The 25,517-nt window shown below is 37.2% G+C and overlaps 2 protein-coding genes across 2 annotated transcripts; one reads left to right on the forward strand and one right to left on the reverse strand.

Annotated features, from left to right (window-relative positions):
- The first annotated feature begins 5,889 nt into the window (after positions 1 to 5,889).
- LOC149019571 (COBRA-like protein 7) lies at positions 5,890 to 10,345 on the forward strand. The gene is made up of 2 exons (XM_089153550.1): positions 5,890 to 6,761; positions 8,144 to 10,345. Exons 1-2 carry the CDS (start codon positions 6,197 to 6,199, stop codon positions 9,562 to 9,564), a joined length of 1,986 nt encoding a protein of 661 aa, XP_089009676.1. The 5' UTR covers positions 5,890 to 6,196; the 3' UTR covers positions 9,565 to 10,345.
- A 496-nt stretch (positions 10,346 to 10,841) lies between these two features.
- RR2 (response regulator 2) lies at positions 10,842 to 24,419 on the reverse strand. The gene is made up of 6 exons (XM_089153549.1): positions 23,615 to 24,419; positions 23,097 to 23,249; positions 22,620 to 23,000; positions 13,300 to 13,376; positions 11,922 to 13,163; positions 10,842 to 11,807 (listed from the first exon to the last, which is right to left on the reverse strand). Exons 1-6 carry the CDS (start codon positions 23,775 to 23,777, stop codon positions 11,736 to 11,738), a joined length of 2,088 nt encoding a protein of 695 aa, XP_089009675.1. The 5' UTR covers positions 23,778 to 24,419; the 3' UTR covers positions 10,842 to 11,735.
- Positions 24,420 to 25,517: the final 1,098 nt, after the last annotated feature.

The following is a 25,517-nucleotide window of genomic DNA, read 5'->3' on the forward strand; positions in this document are numbered from 1 at the left end:
GTTACCCCCAAAAAAAGTCTGTTTTCTTGGTAATTTTGGCATTTATGGGCGAAGAACTCTTAGAGAAACCTATGATATATTTCCATTTCTATATCTATCCTTGTCTATCCTTGTCTATTAGTTTTGACAGAAGCTATTCCTCAACATTGAAGGTGTACCCTTTGGAGATATACCTCCTATCAAGACAAGTATATTGTGGAAGCTGAGTCCCACACTAGACCTTGATGATCTTTGGTCCCCTTTTATGGTTCTCCATATTGTAGAGCAACAATTTAGAGTTTACTTCCAAACTTCAAGTAAAAATAGTGAGCTGAATCAATCCACCATCCATTTAGCTTTCTTTCTTGATCTACTTGACCAGACTCCCTGAGTTGAGAAGTACACAAAGGAGTGTTGAGTATCAATTAACTGAGTAGTGGGATGTGATACTGATCCACTAATCGGTCAGCCAATCATAGGGGTAAGATGCACAAGGTTCAATCCTTATAGATTTGTGGAGGTTCAAATGTATGCAACCATACCCTTGTTTCTAGAGTTAACTCATTTGTGTTTTATGATTTAGTATGGGATTTGTGAGTACATCTAGTTTTGAAAGATAGGGAAGGCGACAACCTAAACCTTGCAAACTAGCTTGGATTCATTGGAAATCGAAATAGGATCATCCAATTTAAGTGATTAGATTCTAAACTTGTTTAGAAGCGATTCTAGTATTGTGGGTCACAACACATATGTATGATTTATTGTGATATCTCCTATGATCCTAACCTAAAGCCCTAATTGCAGGCATGTGGACCCAAAGATTTAGTGCTAGAAAGTTGTGGTCCATTCAACTTGAGAATCCAGATTTGTGGAGATCATGGTTGCCATTCGAGATTTGTGGGGGGAAGGTTCACACCTGATGGAATGGGAGATTGGCCATGGGTTGGGTTGGAGATACCCAAGCGTTTTGGTTGTCATTTCTAGAGTTCTCTATGATATTTGAAAGCACCCTAAACGACTTCACACTTAGATGGAATGGGAAGAATGATTGCCAGTTTTTGGGAAGTTGAGGTTGGATGATACCCAAGTCTAGGTATGAGCTTTGGTGATTTCTAGAAGTTCTCTCTTATGTTTGGAACCATCCTAAACCAATTAGCCCTATTGTTCACAGATAGCAATGGGGGCGGTTGGTACCAAGTGGTCGGTTGGCAACTAGCTGCCTGGGGGACCAAGTTGATTGGGCAGTTTCAAAATATTAGGGTTTAATGACCAATTTTCGTGTTTATTCCCTCATTAGGCTGCCAAGATTTCTAGATAGAGGCAGAAGAAGAGATTTGGGAGAAGGAAATCACCATGGTTGTGGCGAAGAGCTTGGTTATGCTAGATCTCAATCAAAGCACAATCTTGAAGGTAAGCCTCTTCTTTCCATTCAATCCTACTCAATTCTATTTAAATTTTGGGAGGGATTAATGCTATTATTGAAGGTTTGATTTGGGGAAATCAAATCTAGTTGGAGGACTTATGTTTTCCAATTGCTATCTTCCTTCATGATTCATTTGGATGTGTAGATCTAGGGTTGTGTGTGTTTTGTTTGATTTATGGGTGTTGGGATATGCATTAAAGTCAAAATTCATGTCTTAAGAATAGCCTAAAGCCCATTAGGGTTCGTGGAAGAAACGTGTGAATTTCAAACTACTTTGCTATTTTAACAATGGCCGGTCAATCGAGGGTGGTCGATTACCAAGCAACTACACAGTTTTTAGGCAACTGATCACCTTGGTTGTTGTCAAGGAACTAAGCTGTAATAAGCTCTGTTAAATAAAAAAATTAGAAACTATTCTCAGTCTATTAGATTAAAGAGCATCTCTCTATCTCTCTTTATTAGATTGGAAGACATCACATAAAAGGTAAATTGGACAAGTTTATAATTAATCTAGTCTGACAAGAGTTGTCCCCTGAAGCACATTCGACATACTACTCTAAGCTTACAGGAGTTAAATCAATTATGTCAAACCACAAGCCAGAGTTCTCTCTGAAAAAAAATTTCTAAATTTTATTTTATTTTATTTTTATACCAAAATTTTTATTTTATTTTATTTTTATACCAAAAATTTTATTTTATTTTAATCTTCTTTCTGGTTTCCACTTCATAATGCGTGTGAAATCCTCTTGATACATGGAATAACTAGACATAAATATCATTTACAGGATAATGGTCCTCAGCTGTCTCCTTCTTCTTTCCATTTCAAAATCTGAAAATTCCTTTTACACAAAAGATAAATAAATGATTTCTTTAATTTACACACCTCTGTCTTATTCTAAGAAATTTCTGATAAAATAATATTTCAATTCTAACTGCCAAAACTTTACAAATTGGCTTCTTTCTTTGTCAATCAAAGCAAACCTCACCCAGAAAAAGCCCCAGGGAAGAAATTGATTCCAGCTTATTGAAAGCTGTGATGCCGTATTGAAATTTTTTAATAATATTAGGTAGCTAGTTTCCGTGTTCCTTTCTTCTTCTTCTCTCTTTCTCTTCACACTGAATCAGTCTTCATATACGATTTATATTTCCTTCTGGTTTCTGCTTCACCCAAGCAAAATCCCCCAAATTTGTAGCATGGGTATCGTTCACCATCACTGCATCTTTCTCAAGCTCTTGTTCCTCTTCCTTTTATGTACACAGTAATACTGGTCGAACTGAAAGATGTGGGAAGACAGGGATAGCAACAATATTCATAAACAAGAACCAGAGTGAGACCACATTGCTGGACTTGAAGCATCTTCTGCATGAAGCAAAAACAAAGAATGGGAATGCAATCTTTTAGAGGATAGCATTTGAAATTCAGAAATTTTCTAATAGGTAAGTGGATTTTTTTTTTTTGAAAACTTAGAGAAGATAACCAAGCCCTGGAGGCGCAGTATTTTTCCTAGCTTTGCTGTGAATAGAACCAAAGCTTTCTTATTATGAATCTCTTACATGTCTCCAATGGAATGTGCTTCCTTGACATGAAAGACAAACAACATTTAAGCCGTAACAGGTTCAATTAAATAAGAGGAACTGCTCTTAGGGCTTGTTTGTTTGGTTACATGAATCCATCTCTGGATTCCCAGATTGAAAATTTATACCTGTTTAGTTGTGTGAATCCCTGAATCCCTGGATTCATGTAATCTAGGAATTCACTTTTTTACACTAAAAACATGAATACGTAAATTTATGAGTATGAAATGAAATCCAGAGATTTTACCCCTACTATAAAAGTGTTAAACATTTTACCCATAACCCCATAAATGTTTTTTCAGGATGTATTTTCAATTTTCATTTCGAAGATTCAGGCTAACCAAATAGTTAATTTTATGAACCATGACTCTATAAATTTAAAATTTATATATTTGAAATCTTCAAACTCAAGTTACCAAACAGACCCTTAATCTATTAGATTCAAAAGCAACTGGAAGGATGATCAAAGGGTTTGCTTTTAAGTTTTAACAATAAAATAGAGCTCTCCCTATGAAATTTTTGACCAATTCATAAACCATTAAGCTTATAGAAATGAGGTCAATTCCAATATTTTTATTATGCCAAAACTCAAGCTAGAGCTCTCTTTATGAAATTTTGTTATATTTTGACGTGAATTCTTGTACCTTATTTGGAAAATGGATCCACACTGACATTTGTGGATGACCTAAATGATTCGTTTTCAGAGATCTGTTGATGGAAGCAGAGCCCACCACTGATCTGGGTCTATGGAGGGGGTGCAAAGGTGGAACTCCATGGTACAGTACGACCCAAACCAACGGATCGACCCTTTTATCTGATTGGAGTCTATATATATGTATCTTATGTTTGTCTACCATATTACTGAGAGATTTGAAATTTTCAATTAGGATTTTGGGTGAAAGTTCTTGTAACACCGATTTTCTTCTACATAGTGGAAAAAGTCTTCTTCTTGGCCCGTGGATCTAGCATACCACATCATGAAAATGACGTTAAATCTCTGTGTGTTTTTGTTTTTTTTGTTTCTTTTTCGATTGACTATTTCGTGGGGTTTTTTTTTTTTCTTTTTCCAAATTCTACTTTATTTTAATTTTGTTTCAACTTCATAATGCGTGTGAACACCCTTTGATACATGGAATAAGTAGGCAGAAATATCATTTATTTAATCATAAATAATTTTATTATTGTTTTGTTTTGATGATGAAGCAAAAGCACCATATGTCCAGACCATGTTGTCCTCAAAATGAAACACTTGGAAGCCACATTTTCAATTGAGACTCTTTCATTATTATTATTTTAGAAATATTTTATTTTAATTAAACCTACAGGCAATAGGATCTTTAAGTTTGGTCAACTTCCTTTGACTTTTATTTATAATTAAATAAAAAAATGTAATACAAGATTGATGGCAGAACATGTTTTAACAAATTAATATGATTGGTACTTTGAAAATGTATGCCAGGGTAGTTGCATAAATATAAAAATAACATGTCTTACTTTACTATAAAATATGACAAGAATGATTTGTTGGTGTTTTTTTTTTTGCTCCATTGCAAAACATATATACTACCTCACAAGGACTAAGCACCCTTTGATAGGGGTTGCGATCCCTATTTTTTTTTTTTGACTCAGTCCTGATGGGCGAGATGCTGGCTATTAGAAAAGGTATTTTGTTGGCTCTAGAAGAAGGCTTTGTAAATGTCCTAGTGGAATCAGATTCAGCGGAGGCGATCGAATTTGTGACCAACAGGGAACTGATTCCAGTGGACATTCAAAACTTAGTTTGGGATGTGGTGAATCTTTCCTCTAGGCTTCCAAATATTTCTTTTTTTCATGTTAAAAGGGAGTGTAATGCTGTAGCAGACTTCCTTGCTGGTAAGGCTGTGTCCGTAGTGTGCCGGACTCTTTGGCCTATGTTAGATCCTGGGTTTCTTGATCTTTGTAATCTGGATACCTTGCGTGGGTCACGCGTTAATATATAGACCCTTTTCTACCCAAAAAAAAAAAAAGACCAAGCACCTTCTTAATGTTCAAAGGGTGCTTAGTCCAAGATAACACTATGTTTTACCACCCTGATTAGATTATCATATAGGATGCTATAGCTTTATATAAGACATTTGTCGAGCTACAAAAAACAAAAGAGGGACGAGCTCCTACGACTGCAATTGTCCCTTAAATTCCAGCACAGAATTAACAATTTATTACAATTAATCCATATAATTATTGTACAAACACCCCTACTCAAAGCAATATTTCATTCATAGACAAACCATCTAGAGTCAAAAATCATACTCAACGGCTAAATCAAACCACAACTTGCCAAAAAAAAAAAACCAAACAAAATTAAAATAAAATAGAATTTTAAAAAAAAAAAATCGTCATTGAGAAAAGAATTTATTATCTGATTGGTTTTCAACATCACTACATATCACCGCTTGAGTAGGTTGAATATATTTATATTTCTTTGTACAAAATAAAAATAAAAAATCATATTAATCCTTAATTTTTCGTCTTCACACGAATATTCTGAATTATTCTTCAACGTGCCCGATTTGTATCGGTTTGGACGTGCAGCCGATACAAAAACTATCGGTGTATGGCATTTGCGTAATTTGACCACAGGAATTGTCCTTTTTAGCAAATTTTGAATAAAAGTAATATCATGACATAAGTCTGACCAATGAGAGAGGAGTTTGGCGGGTCCCACTCGCCGTTGGAAAGCGGAAAATTTCTCGTCTTTGTGTCTCCCTCTTCTTTCCATTTCGAATTCTAAAAACATGTTCTCTTTACCGAAAAAATAAATAAATAATTGCTCATATTTAAATAATTAAATTAACATAATGGGCCCCCACCACACGTCCCTCTTATTTCCAAGAAATTTCTCATAAAATAATACTTCAATTCTAACGGCTAAAACTTTGCAAATCGACTTTTTCTTTGAAGATCAACTCAAGCCTCACCCAAAATCGATCGAAAAAGAGATTTTTCTCCTCAAAAAAGAAGAAAAATGAATTGAGACAGAGAGAGAGAAGAAATTGATACCAGCTTGTTCAAAGCTGTGATGCCGGATTGAAATCATAATATTAATCAGTCCGCGTTTGTAATCTTCTTCTTCTCTCTTTCTCTTTCCACTGAATCAGTCTTGATATACGGTTTTGATTTCTCTCTCAAATCTCAATTCGGTTTTCTGCTTCTCCCAAGTAAAATTGCCCATTTTGCAACATGGGTATCGTTCACCATCACCACATCTTCAAGCCCTTGTTCCTCTTCTTCTTCTTCTTCGCTCTCTCTCTGCAAACCTCCGTCGCTCAGTCTGAAGTGGCTCAATCTCCTAGTGCCGAGGCCTGCAATGGTATCTTCATATCCTACGCTTACACTACCGGATCTATTATCCCTCCTCGCCTCGCCGCCGGCTCAGCTCTTCAACCATACAAGTTCGAATCAGAACTCACGGTCCTCAATAATGATCGCCAAGATCTCAAATCTTGGCAAGTATTTGTTGGGTTTCAGCACGATGAGTATCTAGTTTCTGCTTCTAATGCTGTATTAGTTGATGGAACAAGTCTTCCTGCCGCCGTTGGAAATGGAACTGGTTTTGCTGGATATCCTAATACCGACCTCAAGACTGCAATTGAGACTGCCGGAGATCTGAACCAGATGCAGGCCGTGGTTAGTTTGGTTGGTACCCAATTCGGCGTTGACGTCGTCAAATCTACAAATGTTCCGATGCCTTCAAACATTTCGCTCCTCAATGGTGGCTACAACTGTGGCAAGCCCACAATGCAAGGTAACATCTCGTCATCAGTTCCATCAATCTAGCGTCGTAATTCCTAGTTCTGCTCCTGCATCTATGCATACTTAGCTTTTTTTAAATCAATTTTTTTTTAATTTTTGTGTAGTACTGTGGACTTTCGATGACTGAGGACCTTGGAAATTTTCTTTCTCCTGAAAACCTGAGTATTGTTAGGAAGATTTGGTTATGTTTTAGGGTTTAGGGTTTCGGATAGTTCTATTTTCTCCTACTGCAGCTTAAGGATTTAGGTGCCCGAAGAACGGAAGATCTAATATCAACTTTTGCCGATTTGGTCCCAAGGAACCCATGGAAGTGCGTAAAAGTTTGTTAATATCTATGATTTCAGTCACAATATTAAGAACCCATAAAAGTGATATTGCTTATTTCTCCATCGTTCACACGTTGATTAACTGGGAGGATTTGGGGATCCAATTCATCTCGGACAACAAATCTTTTTAGCTGGTTTCTGGATCGGTTATTATAAGAACTTTAGATGCTTGGTAGAGTTATGGCCTAGTTATGAAGTTTGGAGCTAGATTTGGGACTTTTAAGAGCTCTCTTCCTGTTGTAGTTGTACCATGAATTTGAGAGTTTGAGTTGGTTATGAGAATTGCATGACATAGAAAATGAGAACTCAAAGATGCAGTGGACTTCATTAAAGAATAATCACACTATGTATCTGTGTAGAAATTTGTGATGAAAACTATCACCATTTTCCCCTGTTATTAGGCAGTAGATTTAGGGTTGATTTCTGTTTGAGCTGAGGAGACTGTTTCTATTTATTAACAAGGTAAGGAGGGAGAAAAGGAGTTGGTTGCTGCCCCAAAACTGAAGTCAGTATAATATGATAATGAGCCATATCTAATGTGAGGATATGAGCTTCTTTGTTGGGGCTGTCAGATGAAAAGGAAAATTTGTTATAAAAGGATCCAGAGCTTTTGATTGTCCTCCTGATTTCATTTACCTTTTTGTGAGTCCTATCCATGAGGAAAAATCTGTTCAGCATGGCGACAGAAAGGTACATAAATTTAGGCCAGGATTGGTTTTGATTTCTCTTCTTATGCTCTTTCATAAGAATTTGAGAAGAGGTCAACCAACATATTAACCATATTAGCTTTAACTTCTGTAGTCCATTTTCAGTTATTGCCTTTGTTATGTATTTCTTCTTTTTTGAAATAGAAAACTTACATATATGCTAACCCCAAGGGGTGGCTCATTTCGTAAAAAGCCAACTACTCCTAAGTAGGAGATCAGAATTCAAATCCCTTGAGGCCAGGGGTGTAGCCCTGCCAATATGTAATACCCCCATCCCCAATATATATAAAATCTTCTGCTACGAAAAAGAGAAAACTTATGTATGCCTGATATGGTTGCAGGGACAGCAAAGAGGCAGATGACTGTGTGTTGCACTCTAGATCCAAATTTGAAAAAGAACACTACCACCATCGGACAGAAATTTTCGCGCCGCCAAAGTGGTGATCTTGTAATTACTTACGACATAACCCAAACATTTGCATCAACTTACATGGCACAGGTCACAATCTCGAATGATAATCCCCTTGGTCGTCTTGATTATTGGATGTTGAGCTGGGATTGGATGAGGGGAGAATTTATTGGCACCATGAGAGGTGCTTATCCAACAATTGTTGACACGACAGCGTGTCTTGATGGTCCGCAAGGTACTTACTACCAGAATCTAGATTTCACTACTGTCTTGAATTGTGACAGAAGGCCAACTATTGTTGATCTTCCTTTATCATATACCAATGACTCAACTCTTGGGAAGCTCCCTTACTGTTGTCGGAACGGGACACTGTTGTCAGCAGCAATGGATCCAACTAAATCAACTTCAGTTTTCCAGATACAAGTTTATAAGATGCCGCCAGACCTCAATCGCACTCAACTGTACCCACCAGCAAATTTCCAGATCAAGGGTACTTTTAACCCAAATTACCAATGTGGACCTCCAGTGCGTGTTAACCCTACTGAATTTCCTGCACCAAGTGGCGTACCATCAACAAATGCAACTGCTTTTGCTACTTGGCAAGTAGTGTGCAACATGTCACAGCCAAAGATCCCAAAATGCTGTGTCTCATTCTCATCTTACTTAAATGATTCTGTTGTTCCATGCAGTACATGTGCCTGTGGTTGTCAAAGTAGTACAAACAGGAATTGCAGTACTACGGCATCTGCCCTTCTCCTTCCATCAGATGCTGCTCTTGTTCCATTTGATAACCGAACACAGCTGACTAGAGCTTGGGCTCAAATCAAACATTATCCTGTGCCAAACCCAATGCCATGTGGGGATAATTGTGGAGTTAGCATAAACTGGCATCTGTATACTAGCTACACTAAGGGTTGGAGTGCAAGGGTCACACTGTTCAACTGGGGTGGAAATAATTTTGCCGATTGGTCTGCTGCTGTTCAATTGGACAAGGCAACTCCTGGTTTCCAAGCGATGTACTCCTTCAATGCAAGTGTGCTGCCTGGTATCGATGGTGTCAACAACACCATAATCATGCATGGACTTCCTGGCTTGAATTATCTTGTAGCAGAAGATCTGACAGTTGATCCTCCAGTGCCTGGAAAACAACAGTCAGTGATTTCATTTGCAAATAAAAAAACCCCAGGAATCCAAGTGCCTGGTGCAGATGCATTCCCGTCCAAAGTGTACTTCAATGGGTTGGAGTGTTCAATTCCCAAAGTTATTCCAAGTAAAGGTGATCGGATGGTTGCAGTGTCGGGCTTTTCGAGCTTTCTACTGGCTATCATAGTCCTCATCTTTGTGCAGCGATAGCTTTCTGAGGCATGGACATTTCTCTTTTAGCCGCAACACATTCTTTGATGCTTGTGATGATTTGATTAGAAATTGCTGAACTGCCAGACACAGCTGAACAGGGTTAATTTGTTTAGCCCATCAGTATAGCTGCCAGATTGTGGATATTATATTGATTTGGGAGGGAAAGCTTCATAGGTTTGACTATGATTTACCTTCCCGACCTTGTGTTATACATAGCAATACTTTGATATAGATTTTGGCATGAAACATCCCCCAATGTAACTCCACTAAATAGTATATTTCTATTCAATATTCTTATGTTACCAAAAAAGATTCAGTTTTCTTGGTAATTTTGGCATACATGGGCGAGGAACTCCCAGAGAAACTTATGATATATTTCCATTTCTGTGTTTTTCCCTGCCTAGGAGTGCTGACAGAAGCTTTTCCTCAGCAGCGAAGGTGTAGCAACCAGATTTTGATCTCGGTCCCTTTTTATGATTGTCCATATTTGGGAGCAATAATTTCTTGTTTATTTTCCGTAGTTACAGGTAAAAGTAGTGAGTTGAATCAATCTACCAATCCCTTTAGCCGCCATTCTTGATCTACTTGACCACAGTTCCTGAGTTGAGAAGTACATGAAGGACAGCTGAGTAGTTGCGTGTGATACTGATCCTCTAGTGGGTCAGCCAATCCCAGAGGTAAATCATAAAAGACTGTAACCAATGCACAAGACTCCCATGCTCAGCAGGAACCATAGAGGGTAAAATGTATGCAACCATACCCCTGTTTCTGGAGTTAATTTGTCTGCGTTTTAGGATGTAATTTGGGATCTAGTGACTACTGCTGGTTTTGGAATATGGGGAGGAAGACAGCCTGAACCCTACAACCCAGCTCAGATTCACTGGAAATGGAATAGGATCGGCCGATTCGACTCTTAATTTGTTTGGAAGCAGTTTCTAACAGTGTGGATCACAACACCTATCTATTCGCTTTTTCTGAAGATTATCATCATATGTCTCGTTGACGACCATTCAGAAAAAGGCAGAAGTTGACCGGCAATTGGATCCAGAATCAATCTGACAATTATGAGCTAGCTAGAAGCAGCTGGAATTGGTCTTGAATTGGCCTGAAGCCTAGGATAATGAAGTAAAATATTTCCCCTTCTTTACCACCAAACACAAAGTATCTGACCAAGTCTGGTTTCATATTATTGAACGAGCAGAGCCTGACATAATCATCTAGTATATATTAGCCTCGTTCTATAGTCGTCGACTCTGGATACCCCCACCCATCCTTGGAATGATCTGATCTGGTTCTGGAAAATGGAAGGAAGAGACAGCCGGAACCATAGAAACCCAGCCTGGGTCAGTTGTGATCGAGAATAGGATTGGCTAACACAACTAATGTTTGTAATTGTACATATCAATCTTCCAGGTAAGCAAGTTCTAATAGTGTGGATCACAACACCATGCACAATTCAATATCCTTTCATCTGGGTTTTGATGATGAAAATTATCATCAATGTCTTGCAGGCGATTCAGAAACAGGTAAGAGTTTTACTAGTTCAATATGATGCAAGATTGAAGGCAGCTAGTATAGATAGGCCTGAAGACTAGAAGAAGTCAAAATTGACTCATTCAAATCATCCTGAAAAAGGATACAAGTCAAATGAGCACATTAACGAGTAGAAGTCATCAACTGCATAACTCAAATATCCATAGTCGCCAAGTACAGAGAATTACAAGAAAGGAAGCTACATATAAAATTCCAGTTCTTGAGCAATCAAACGGAATCTGTACATCAACTCAATTCCTAAAAGCAAGCCTTAGTGTTACTGGAGTTAGACAAGATCTCCACCTCGACCAACATGTGGAGGCCTTGTAATCTCAAATCTCTAAACTACCATCATTTGAACCGATACTGAACTTCATAACCCTCTCTCTAGCACTAGATCTTGTTAGCTTGAGACACTAAAACAAGTCAAAATTTTGCATGTACACCACCTTTCTATATCCTGCAGTTGTTTCCTACATTCAGGAGATCGGATCTGCAACATATAAAACTCCATGCTCCATTTTCGCATGATGAAACTTGATTCTTTGAACTCAATAGAACCATACTGACAAAAACTGTAACCCAGATCCATTGATCAGCATTCCCACAGTTGTCCGTGGAAATAATTAGGTCTTCTACACTGAAATGTTGTCTGTGGAATATGCATCGAAGTTGTACTCATTTTCAGCTGACCCAACCCCTTGCGGCTGTAGAGAGAAATAAGGAAAAGTGAGACTAGTGATCAGTCCTCCAAAATAAGAAACTCTTAACTGAAGGTATGTTAAATCCAACTGCGATCAGGTGGGCCACATATAACTTACCTGTTTGAGAAGTGCACTCATGAGGTCATCTTGACCAAAGTGATCGGGAATGAACAATGTGTCACAGCTTGAATCAGGTATTACTTCAGACTTCACTCGAAATGAGTTGTCCACCAGAGGATTGTTAGGCCTTTGTGCACAGTTCTGTGTGTTTCCAGGTTCATTTGCTTCTCCAGAGGACACCAAAGCATTGCCGAGAACATGCATATTCATATTCCGTTCATTCTTCAGGCTAGAAGGAAACCCTTGGCTACCCATAACCAACTCTGTATGGTCTTTGTTGCTCTGGATAATGGAGCTGAGATGTTGAGATGCCTCAAAATTTAAACCCACATTATGCAATTCCCAGTCTCGGGATTTGTGCTGGTGTAGCTCATTAAAAATATCATAACTAGGAGCAAAGCCTATGGATCCTTTTAACCCCATGTTTGCTGCTTCTTGCAACATCCCTGTAGATGCGAAACTAGATACCTCGGTAGCATTTGAAAGAGGAAAACTATTTCCAGGAAGTTCTGTCATGTGGTTCATTGAAAAATCAACCACTGATGGGACTTGGGAAACAGGGTTGCAGGCTGCACTTCTACCATTCATAATACTCCTATTTCTGTTCAAGACCTGACTGGGACTCTCACTTGAGAATATTTGTTGCCCTACAGTTGGTGGGATCCTAGAAGCCTGAGCACCTACCATCTCATTCATTGATGGAACTCTCAACTGGGTTTGACCCATCTGCATCATTAAAGGACTGTTACGATTGCCATGTACACCACGCATATCATTTGACAAGGACGTTCTGAGAGATGTTGGCATGTTTAGAAAGGCTGAGGTTCCTTCACTGACTTGAGTACCAACACTGCCAAATGTCTGGACTGACTGGTGCTGATGAGGTAGCTGTTTTGGTTCCATGGGGAGTCCTGGCAGTAGGTTCACCTGCTTGCTGCCGTTACTTAATTGTTGCCCAGATCCAAATCTTAACTTGGGTATTTCAGGACTAAATATGTTTCTTTGATCAATAGTGGGCATGGTTACACCAGTGGTGGAGGTTGTCCTTCCAAGTCCTGCTTGTAGTGAGGCAAGACTCTGAGGTGGAAGTTGACCGGAGGCAGCAAGAGCTTGGAGATCAATCCCTTCAAATGAAGTAATCGACCTGAAATTTGCTTCTTGTGGACTCATGAAAGGTGTATTTACTCCATTCTGATGCTGCGATACTTCACTCAACCTTCTAAGGTACAAACGGTATTTCTGTACCATATGATTGCAAACATGGGCCATCAGCAAGTTAACAATAAATTGGAATATTCAATAATACAGCATGAAGGAGACACAATGCAGTATAATACAAGGATAAGAAGTCTAACTAGCAGAACAGCAGCTATACCTGAAGGTGGCTGGCAACATTTTCTCTAGTGAGCCCAGGAACATTCATCAACTCAAGAATTTTCTTAGGAACAGCCTCTGCATTGATGAATAAAATTGTGATTAATACCAATCAAATACACAATATAAGGCATAAACAAATTAATATTCACCAAATAAAATCATAACAACCTCAGCACTGCCAGAAAGTTTTGGAATAGAGGTTGATCAAGAACAACTGAACCACATTAATCAAGAGAAAGCAGGAAAAAAAAAGAAAAAAGGGAAGTAGCCCTCAATTTTCTTAAAAACTGTTCAAACAAGGATGACAAAGACCAGTTGAAGCACAGTTATAATCAACAGAAATGTTTCAAGAGGACTTATTTATTCTTTTCTTTATAATAAGTTCATCAGTTTAATTTTTAAAATTCTCGTTAGATTACATGAAATAAGATGTGATGAATTTCATTTCGCACCAAAAACAATTCTAGTAGGTTTGCTGGAATTCCATGAAAATGTCTTGGGAGTCGGCATGGATTAGTTCTGTAAAATCAGATACGAAAACATAACAAGATCACAAGAGGCTGCCTATCTGGATGGGTGCATGGATGGAAGGATACAGATTTTGAAACAGCAGGATGGAGGAAGTAATGGATTTATGAAGAATGAAGGTGTTCCGGAAGGAGCATTTCTATTTTACTGTGCTCCCCCATGATGCCTTATTTTCCCCTTTCCCAAATTAATAACTTCAACCTTTGTTCTTGAACCCGAAGTTAGTATCTAGTCGCCTCGTATTGTGATGACCACACACTTCACACAAAGGGGATATTCAAGCCTGAACATATCAAATATCATGTACAATGGTGAAATTTCATTGAACTCCAACATAAAGTATAAAATGCTTTAGAATTATCTGAAATTAAAAAATATTAAAAAATCATAAGAAAGAAAGAAACCAATCATATTCCATCTTCCCCAACACTAAATTTTGTTTAGCAATCTATATGGTAATGAACCATATTGAGCATTTTACACACTTGAAATTTCAAAACATTTAGTTAAAATAGAATCTTACTGCCCTTGGCTATGCAATGTGACAACTCTACCATTTCAGTATCTTTTTTCGAACCAAATGATATTAAAATTAAATTCTCCATCAAATAGATATATAAAAGATTTCCAGTTTGATTACCTACTATTTGACTATTTATACCAAAATAAGCTTTTCCCACCCATCTTTGTCTAACTTTTTCTAGGGTTTTATATACCTAATATCAAGGCATATGGTGAAACAGCATCTTGGACAGCCCTACCACTTCCATATCTGTGAAGATCTGGAAATACACTAACATAGTGTATTCTAGATTTTTACTATTAGCAAGATCGTCAGAACTAAAAATCCGAAAACATGTTATAAAAATAATTGTAAAAAGTTTTTAGAAAACTGATCTCCTTGGGACCAATAATATTGTTACCTGGATGTCAATGATTGATGAATCAAAGATATAAGTTGAATTGTAGTGTACTAAGCAACAGGACACAAGGTCTCTAGTCAATGTGAAACTTCCGGGCAAAACCTTTGACAGCACAATGTGCTTCACACATTTTCCAACTGAGCCATCTGCCTTCATAAGGTGAGGTCTAAGAAAGACCTCTTCCATCGCTGCCCCCCTAGTCGGGTGAATGTTCCAAATTTGAATCAAATCTGATGGCCAATAGCTGAGACCTCAAGAGCAACTAGTCTTCAAAATAAAAAGCATGAAAGCTAAGTGTGGGCAAAATGTGCTGTGAAGATGCTTTTGCATATGATCTAAATACATTCAGGGGCTGATGACTTCTGGAGCCTTGAAGTTGCAACAGGAACTGGCAGAGAAATCAAGCTGCAGGTGCTATGGTTCAGGTCTCGGTTTAAGACCTCGATTCATCCAGTCAGAAGACTGAGTTGGGCCGAGATCTCCGCAAGTTGGTGCTTTGTTTTTCAATTCAAAGCCATGTTTTGACAGTTTTTTTTTTTTTTTTTTTTTTTTTCAACTAAACTTGGCATAAATCTACCTTGGGCCATCCAAACGTCATGGCATTATCAGATTTTGAAATATCAAAGTCCAAATAGGAGTTTAACTTCTGGTAGCCTATGATATACCATTAGGCCTTATTCTGTACATAATTTAGTAGTTGAAAGCACACAATTAACATAAAAATGCCAAGATGTTGCTGAGATACCAAGATGATACCAAAAATCTCAAGCAGATGCTGTTTCCACAACTCATCCTCTGTATCATCTAATACCTTCAAAAAAACTGATAGGTGGGATCTACGTGAGACATTGTCCAAGGCAGGCAACAGTATTCCTTTAATTGGAGGTGTTTTGTGGAGCAGGTTGTAATGATGAATCGAAACTGAAGAAGGCCCTCAAGAAGTGTTGTTCCAGTCTCACAGTAGCAGCAGTAGCAGGAATGCAAGAAGAAGATAGAAAATATAGAAATAGAAAGGGGTGTAATGTCAGCTCTTTCCATCATTCTTCTCTCATCAGGACACAAAATTCCAATACAAACAAGCTTTCATTTATCGTCAAATTGTGGGGTGGCCTCTTAAAGCAATAAAATATATAAGCTCAAGTGTTGGGCCAGAAATTTGAAACAGATATATTTGAAAGTCCCTTGTAGACTTCAGTTTTGAGTTGCTAGGAATTAGGAAATGTCTAGAATACAAATTCTAATTCAACTAGGTTTCTGAGAAAGAAACTCAAAATTAGAAACCACTAACCTCCAAAATAAAAAAATAGACCTGTTGAGAATTGCGCAGCCTTGGTGCACAAGGATTGTGGCTGCTGCCTTGGTGCTCAATTTATTGAGTTTATAAATTTAGAGATGGTGACTTGGTTCACAAGTATTGAAAAATTTGAGTTACATACTTCCCTTTCTTGGAAAGGGTTCCTTGGTGATCAGTGGAAAGCATAGTTTCTATTTTCAACATAGTTCCTATTTTCATCACAGTTTCTCTTTTCAAGTTTCTTTCTAATTTCATGTACTTTCCTTTTTGGTTCTTTTTATTTTGGACAGGTTCATGAGTCTATTAGATGTATTTTATTTCCATTTTTAGACGGCAAGTTGGGTTGCTTTTCAAGTTGTAATCTAGACTATTGGGATCTATAAATAAGAGGCTGTGATTCTTGGAGTTCTAAGCTAGAATTGCAGGCAATTGTTGCTGCTTCTTCATCTCTTTCTTCTTCACCTTCTTCTCTGATTTCTTCTCTATTCTCTTTCAAGTTCAGCTACTGTTTTGGAAGATTAAATCTTATTTTCTAACATGGTATCAGAGCATTAATCTGATTCTTGAGTTGGCTCTTTTAAATCTTCTAGTTTGAGAGTCACTTCAAAGTTTTTCATGTTTGTCGAAAAACCCTAGTTCATTTAAGAAGAAGAACTAGGGTTTCAGTGAAGATTTGATGAATCTAGATCCAGTTTCTCTTATAAAGTTACTATTTTGAGAGTCGTCTTCAGTTTCTTCTCTCAAACTCTTCCTATAACAATAGTTGTTGCTGCCTAATTACTGTGACTAAAGGATCAAACTATCATTAGACGAAGAAGCCTTCAAATCTGATTACAGTTTCTTCCCACAATGGGATTTTTGGGATATTCTTTTCATTTTATTAGGACCTGCTGCTGCTACTTGATGATGCTGTAATTCTGGAAGTCTATTAATCACTCTAAAGGAAGAACTCAATCTAATTTTGATGCCCTTTCAGTCATCTAATTTTGACCCCCCACCCTCTCTCCAAAGGCTAGTAGATCTCCCTTGTTTCAGATACTTTTTAGTAATCAGCTTGCTAATATTCTGGGTCCTTCTATTCCATCTGCTAATTCGCATTGTTTTGGGGGTTTATTTGCCACTGTAGCGTATTTGTACTGCTGAGACTCTTCTGACATTGAGTTTATTTCAACTCCTTTAATGCCCTTATTTTTCAGCCTATTAATTCCTTTAATTTTTCTTGATCGATTATATCCCTCACTTTTGCCCTTTATGTTGATTTCTTATTTAATCCTTTTAGTATGCACTCGTACACTCCTCTTTATCTCTAGTGCACTCTTGTCCATTACCTAATTATCGTACCTAGAATATCCTAATGCAATAACTCCTAAACCCTTCTACATATTTTGCTTTTTTATCTTACAATCTTTTTCATTACTGCACTCCCATTGCTCTTATACATTGAATACATAATGGTTCCACAATTTACCTCATTGAATATTTTGAATCAAATTTTTTTTTTAAGCTTGGCATATGCATGCACCTTCTAATCTACCACGAGGAGAGTTTGGATATTATTTCGTTGGTTCATTCATGTTTGAGGAATGATGATTATATCTAGGCACAATGTTTTATCTCTCTTCCTTCATTTTGTGGGATGATTGATTGAAGATATACCTGGTTTTATCTACAGTCCTTTCGAGATTTGGTAATAAATTGCCATGTGTAATGCTACAAGTGAGGGGGAGATTGGAGACTTATTCTATATCGACTCAGGATTTGTTGAAGAATATTATTGGTGAAGATCTTTGGCCTCCTAAGATGGTATTCTATAGCACACCTAGCCACCTACTTCGTCTATAGTAACCTATACCTACCTACTTCGTTGGTAGTAACATATACTACATTTATCTAACATACTTGGTTTGTAATATCCTTTACTTACCTATACTACTTTACTTACTTACTTGGTCTGTAGTAACCTATACTCCCTTTATCTACCTACTTGGTCCGTAGTAACCTATACTACTTTACCTACCTGCTTGGCCTATAGTAACCCATACTACCTTACCTACTTGGTTTGCAATAACCTATATTGCTTCTTACCTACCTACTTGGTCCACAATAACCAACATTGCCTTTTACCTATCCACACCTTCACCTAATACTTTGCCTTCTTGCAAGAGGTTATGTGTGGACATTGGAGCTACAATTTATTTTTGTTAGTATGCAGATTACTCCATAGCATTATTTGGATAGTGTCTTTGATGCTACTATACTAATGGATCGCTGATTATTCTCATTATTGGACGGTTCGTTCGACATGCAAAATTAAAGATTTTTTTAAGATGATGTTGACTATCTCCTCGGTGAAGTTCTCCCAGTGTTTCTTGGCATATGCCTCTGCTACTTGTGTTCAAGATAATGGAGATTTAATATATGCTCATTTTTTTTTTTTTTGATAGTATAATATATTTTCATGTTATTTCAAGACTAGTGCTACCTTTCAAGTTTATTCTTATTGTCCAAGCTGAAGCTTTCTTTGTGTATACTCTAGCTTGCGGGGCAGTGTTGGGAATTGCGCAGCCTCGGTGTGCAAGGATTGTGGTTGCTACCTTAGTGCTCAAGTTATTGAGTTTCTAATTTTAGAGATGGTGATTTGGTTCACAAGTATTGGAGAAATCGAGTTACATACTTTTCTTTCTTGGAAAGGGTTCCTTGGCGATCAAGGTTTAGGAGAATTAAAAAGCATAGTTTCTATTTTCAACATAGTTACTATTTTCATCATAGTTTCTATTTTCAAGCTTCTTTCTAATTTTATGTACTTTCTTTCTTGATTCTTTCTATTTTGGACAGCTTCATGAGTCCATTAGATGTACTTTTTATTTTTAGAGGGCAAGTTGGCTTGCTTCTCAAGTTGTAATCTAGACTATTGGGATCTATAAATAAGAGGTCGCGATTCTAGGAGTTCCAAGCTACAATCGTAAGCCATTGTTGCTGCTTCTTCATCTCTTTCTTCTTCTCTTTCTTCTCTGATTTCTTCTCTATTCTCTTTCAAGGTCAGCTACTGTTTTGCAAGATTAAAGCTTATTTTCAAGTTCTACGCTTATATTCTAAAAGAGCAACCCAATAATCAAATTAATGCTCTGATACCATGTTAGAAAATAAGCTTTAATCTTCCAAAACAGCAGATGAATTTGAATAAGAATAAAGAAGAAATCAGAGAAGAAGAAGAAGAAGAAAGAGATGAAGAAGCAACAACAATGGCCTGCGATTCTAGCTTAGAACTCCTAGAATCGCAGCCTCTTATTTATAGATCCCAATAGTTTAGATTACAACTTGAAAAGCAAGCCAACTTGCCCTCTCAAAAAGGAAATAAAAAATACATCAAATGGACTCGTGAATCTGTGCAAAATAGAAAGAACCAAAAAGAAAGTACATGAAATTAGAAAGAAACTTGAAAATAGAAACTATGATGAAAATAGAAACTATGCTTTGTAATTCTCCTAAACCTTGATCACCAAGGAACCTTTTCCAAGAAAGTAAAGTATGTAACTTAAATTCTCCAATACTTGTGAACCAAGTCACCATCTCTAAAATTAGAAACTCAATAACTTGAGCACCAAGGCAGCAGCCACAATCCTTGTGCACCAAGGCTGTGCAATTCTCAACAAGATCTAACAAAACTAATTTTAATCTCAATTTTCTAGAGTCTTCGAGTACTGCAGCCAATCCTTATAGCTTGTGTTCCCCATTAAAATGTCTCTATCAACCCAGCTCACAACTTAAAATTACTTAGAAGGAATTGGCAAACCTGCTCTCACGCTTTTGGGTTTGAGAGACATAAAACTGTCAGCCCACGAGGGCTGGCCTAGCTTAACATTCATTGGTCCTTTATCCTTACAAGGTGGTCCATCAGTTGCACACCAAACCAGCATTTTTTGCTGCCGGAGTACTACTTGCCAAAGAACCTGCCTACTTTATCCCTTCACCTAAGTTCACAGTTAACATAAGGTAAACCTTATGAGGGACGGTGAACATATAAAAATCCTTGTTTTCATTTTTTTTTTGGATGAATAAATCCTACTCTATTGTTAGTTCCTACCTTTTGACGAGAACTATACTTTAGCTTATTAATCTACAAAATTCATAAATATCTGTGGTGGGTCTATGGAATATCATCCATTTTGTAAATCCTCAACTTTTTGGAGCTACAAGAATGTCTGGAATGGTACATGGGGAAACAATTTGTTGGTCTCTCTAAGTCCCTAGAACCTAGGCCCTTTCTCCCTGGGGGGGTTCCCCTCCTCTTTCTCCAAATTAATCAGGAACCAATGAATCTGAGATAACAAACATACTCATGACCAGAAGAATATAATATTGAAGATATTTTGTTCTAAACATATTTATTCCTTTGTCTTCAATTTTCTTCACAGTTTTTGTAACCTTTCCCTAGCTTATTTATTGATTTCAAAGCCATAGAAGATGTTCAGTAAATTCACTCAAGATCTTACACCACCACTCAAACTTAGTCATATACCATTGCAAAGTCCAAATAGTTAAACCTTTCATTGTATAGGACCTCTAAACCATCTTTATGTTAGTTTTATGTTGATTTGTACAATATGTTTTGCATATCTACGAATGAATTGTACATATAAATCTACATTTACCTGACACAATTCTACATGCTGTTTACCTCACGTTCCCAGTAGATGTTGAACTTTTTTAAGTACCAATATAAGTTATAAAGTTCTCATAGATGACGCATGCTTAAAATGATCTCTCCTTAGATTTCCTTTATCATTATGGGTAACTTCAGTATCAGAACACGATTTAGTATAGGATAATTAGTTTTATTCACTATGACTGGAGATTCCAATGTCCTATTAGATTCCAAAATCCATAAACAAAGAAGCCTAAGTTCCTAACACTCAAGGAAATTAGTTTCAGCAGATAGCACTAGCACTTCACATGACACCACGATATGACCATTTGATCAAACATAAATTAGAACTTCCACGGCAGTCAGGTTTCTCAACTATGCCACAACCCTTTTGGGTCAATTGGAGACTTGATTGGCTGAGGATCGATTACACCATCAACACAATCAAAAGAATGCAACTTACACCTAATGAAATTCAATCTGTTTCTCCTAATTGTACCATCAATATGGTGTCTTTCTTGGTTTTCATTTACTTTGTTCTTTTACAATATGTGGTCTCTAAAGTGACTTTACATAGTGAGGCTACAGATAAATCATATGAGATATTAAAAAAGAAAAAGAAAGAGAGCAGAATAAATTACACTAGTTTATTTAAGAAATAGTCAGTGTTTCAATGGACCCCTAGTGTCTCAAAGTATACACCAGAAAGGGTAGGAGGGGCCACCAGAGATCAGCTACTCCAAGAAAGGAGGGGGGACCATGGGAGACAGTGGACAGGTGGCACAAGTTGATAGGAGACAGCCACACCCATGAATTGAAGTACAGAGCTGATATAGAGCAGGGAATGTTAGTCCAGGTATCAAGAAAGATTGGGGAAGTGAGGGAAGTCATTAGAAGAGGCTTGTTATTGGAAGTTGTGACGAGAAGGTAGGTTGAAGATTGTGATGGTTTTTGCAAGGTGGACTTGCAGGGGGGAGCTGCTGCTTTCAGGTAGATTGTAGGAGAAGAGTGTTGCTGAATCAATAAAGTGGACTCTAGTTTTGTTGCTGTTATTCTGTTTTGACTGGAAGTTAATGAAGTTGCTCTTGTTCTGTTCATCTAAATCCTACTGTTACTCTGTTTTGCTATTTGTTTGTGTGTCGAGCACTGAGTGAAGAGTAAAGGTGATATCCATTGTTAAGCTGTTGTTTGGGAGCCAAACCATACACACCTCTGCCTTAACACTGTCAAATAACCAAACCAGATACACCTACCACTATTGTCTGGCTGATTATCATGTTACAACCCAAAAAGTTGTTCATGAGTAAAAATTGTCAATGTTACAAGTCAATTTTTGCAAGAAACTAAATAAGGGCTACATAAATAAAGATCATCACGAACAATTAAAACAGAATTTTGAGGCTATTTTCCACCGTTCAGAAATACAAGAGGGTAACAAATGAATCGCTGTTAGTAGAAATGTTTCTCTCTCAAACGTATCTATAATCTTTTGAGCCTATAAAGTAAACCAGTTTCTTTGCTTTGAATATCCACTGAATTAACATTATTAAAATTAAAGACAGACGGGACAATAGGTAATATCTTAGTTAATATTAAATATAAACAGACAATGATTTGCTGAAATCAACCAATCCAGAAGAGATCTTCTTAGATATATAACTGAGTATATCTCACTTTTCCTGCAGTGAAGCTTATTAGGCTTCCCTGCAAACCCTGAACTCACTAAATAGTTTCTGGCATTTTGAATGGCATTTTCAATACCAAATGAATGAAATACATTAAAAGCACTGAACAATTAAGATTATATTTTATGTTCATGATTTGACATACGATTATAATTTATAAGCAATAAAGCACAAAGGAAACAAAGAGGGGGGGGGTAGAAAGGACTGATAAAAAAACCAGAAGGTGGGTTAAGTGATTCATACTGTCGATTCCCAGTTGTTTCACAGCAACAACAAACTGTTGATGGAGCTCAACCGACCAGACAACCCTAGGCTTCTTCAGTGTTGAAGTATCATCCCTTTCCTCCCCTTCATCTTCATCATCTTTTCTCTTCTTGGAGCTCTTCCAGCTCCCTTCATTTGCTGAGGATGCATAATCTACATCATCAGATGCCTTTTGGGATCGGTCACCATCCTCCACACTCCCTGATTGCTCAAAGTCCTTCAGTTCGTTCCTTCTTTTCCGAACCACATGCTGCCATAGGTTTTTTATTGCCTCAATTCGAACTGGTTTGATCAGGTAATCACAGGCACCATGAGTGACACCCTTCATAACAACATCTTTTCCATCATCAGCAGACATCACTACATAAAATGACAAAATCACAGAGAAAAACCATAAATCATCCATCTTTTCAGATAGGTAAAGATAAACAGAAATTACTAAGCATGAGCACTTACTTATAACAGGCAAGTCCATCTCCAGCCCAATGTGCTCAAGGAGCTTGAATCCGTTCATGTCTGGCATGTGGACATCACTAAGAACAATATCGAACCCAGATTTACTCTCCCGAAGCATAGACAATGCCACCATGGCCTGACTACATGTGGTTACTGAAAACAACCCAACCCAATCCATTCAATCAATGAACCAATCAATGGATAAACCAAACACACAACACATCTAGCAGAAAATTGTAGCCATAAGGAATCACTTGCACATCTTGAGTTTAAAATTTGTATGCCAAGCCAATTATTTTATTTTAAATCGACATGAATTTGATTTTATAGCTGAATCATAATGGGTTTATTCTCTTCATTAGAAATTCCAGATCGTCTCTGTTCTACCGATATGTTAACAAGATTTAGAACACACTGCAAAAATACGTTCGAAAGAACATTTGGAAGTGACAGACTTTCTTAAACGGAATCAAGAGAAAAGGGAGACAATACAAACCAATTCAACAACAAGGAGATACCTTCATAGAGGCAATTTCGAAGCATCTTCTCCAGAATTTTGAGACAAGTGGGATCATCATCAACGACCAAAACCCGGAGACCAGCCGGGAACTGATCAGGCACCCTGTCACCAGCCTTCCTTGTAACCGTTGAAGTCGCTGTCGACATAGACCTACCATCCATGATTATGTATTGAAACCACTCTCGAAACTTCTTCTTCTTCCTTCTGTTATTTTTTGATTCTTGATCACATCCAGATACCTAATAAAATGTAAAACTTGAACCTATCCATATTCATCGATTGAAGCAACAATCAGTACTAGAACACCAGCCCACCTATTCAGTTTCTTCCTTCTTCCATCTCGATTAAACGACCACACATACATCCGAAAAGACCCAGTTCCAATTCCTAATCCAGAGGCCAAAACTACTACTACAAACACAACTCTGGAGAGAACCCAGCTGATTGAAAACCTAGAACAGGTAAAAATTTGGACAAGATGGAGCAGAGTAATAAAAATTGGACATCATCATCTTAAGCTTTCTATTATCTTATTTATATGAATTGTTAATGTTCTAAGGTGACAACCCACAAATCTTTCATAAATAATACAAAAGCAGCTGTTTTTCAGCTATTATTCTTTTTTGTATAATTTTCTTTTAAATTAGTTATTTTTCTTTAAGAAATTAATCCAGCTCACTCGAATTAACAAATTAATGAATTATTCCGTTTGGATTCCGAAATTATGATTCTACCAAAAACTCAAGAAAACAGAAAAGGGAAGCTAGATCTAACAAACATCTTAAGGATTCTGTGTCAAAGATTTTCCTTTTTCTTTTTCGAATACTTAAACAAAATAAAAATTCTCATGAATCTCTCTTCTCTCCTTTTAAAGCAGATACCTTAGACTAACTTCAGACTGCAGAGTAAATCAGAACCATCCGTTTAATCAATGTGATGACGTGGCAACATCTGGACATCCCAGTCAGCGTCAAAGTAAAGCATCAAGCATAAAGTTTTAGTTTTTGATGCAACGGCAGTTAAAGTTGAATTAGTTCAGTGAGTGATAATAATAATTTATTTTTATTTTCAATATTTTATTTGTTTTGGTTTTAGCTTTTTGTAGGGGAGATATGCTTTTAAGGTAAACGAATATATGTAACAGCGAGCATTGTTTCACGCGCGGCATTAAAATACTCGGGCGCTGGTGTAGGGTCTAGGGGTTTTGCCACGTGGCATGCCATCCTTAAAACGATGATACCATAATAACCTTTTTCAACCTTTCCTTCCGTGTCCCTTCAACATGAGGGTTTGGTCCGTGTGCTTATTATGCTCTTCTTCTTCCTCTTCCTCTTCTTGGTGAATGATGACAAGAAGCTCCAAATCATGCTTCACATTACATCTTGAAGTCCACATCTCGTGGGCCCCACAACTAAAAGGATGATGGGATGGAACTTATTTGATCAAACGGCTTATGATTGATGTGATTCATTTCACTTCATGCCTTGAAGTACAAAGTCTTGAATGCTTTGGAGCTTTGAATGTGTTTATAGTACAATTGTAACAATCTTATGGTTAAAAGTATTTGTCCAAAAGAGGTCTTGGATTAGAATTTATGTTATTGCACATATTTTCTCATGTAAAAACCCTAGTCTTTGTGACAAATTTAAAATGACCAAAAAAGGGTAGAGATAATTTGGATCACAAGCCTCCTTTGCAAAGCGTTAGGAGAGCATATACCTCTTGTTAGAATTAGAGTGATTAGTCACACACAATCGAATAGAAAACAAGGAAAAAGGATTACGGATTTTACCCTAATTTACCTCAATGTGAGTCTACGTCCAGCATTAAATTTTTCATTATATTCTTCTTGAAAATAACTACATACAATGTTCTGTTATAAAAAGAATATATATATATAT

Source organism: Hakea prostrata, chromosome 4, assembly GCF_041222555.1.
Source record: "Hakea prostrata isolate BN-2017 chromosome 4, UWA_Hpros_2, whole genome shotgun sequence".
NCBI classification, from domain to species: Eukaryota; Viridiplantae; Streptophyta; class Magnoliopsida; order Proteales; family Proteaceae; genus Hakea; species Hakea prostrata.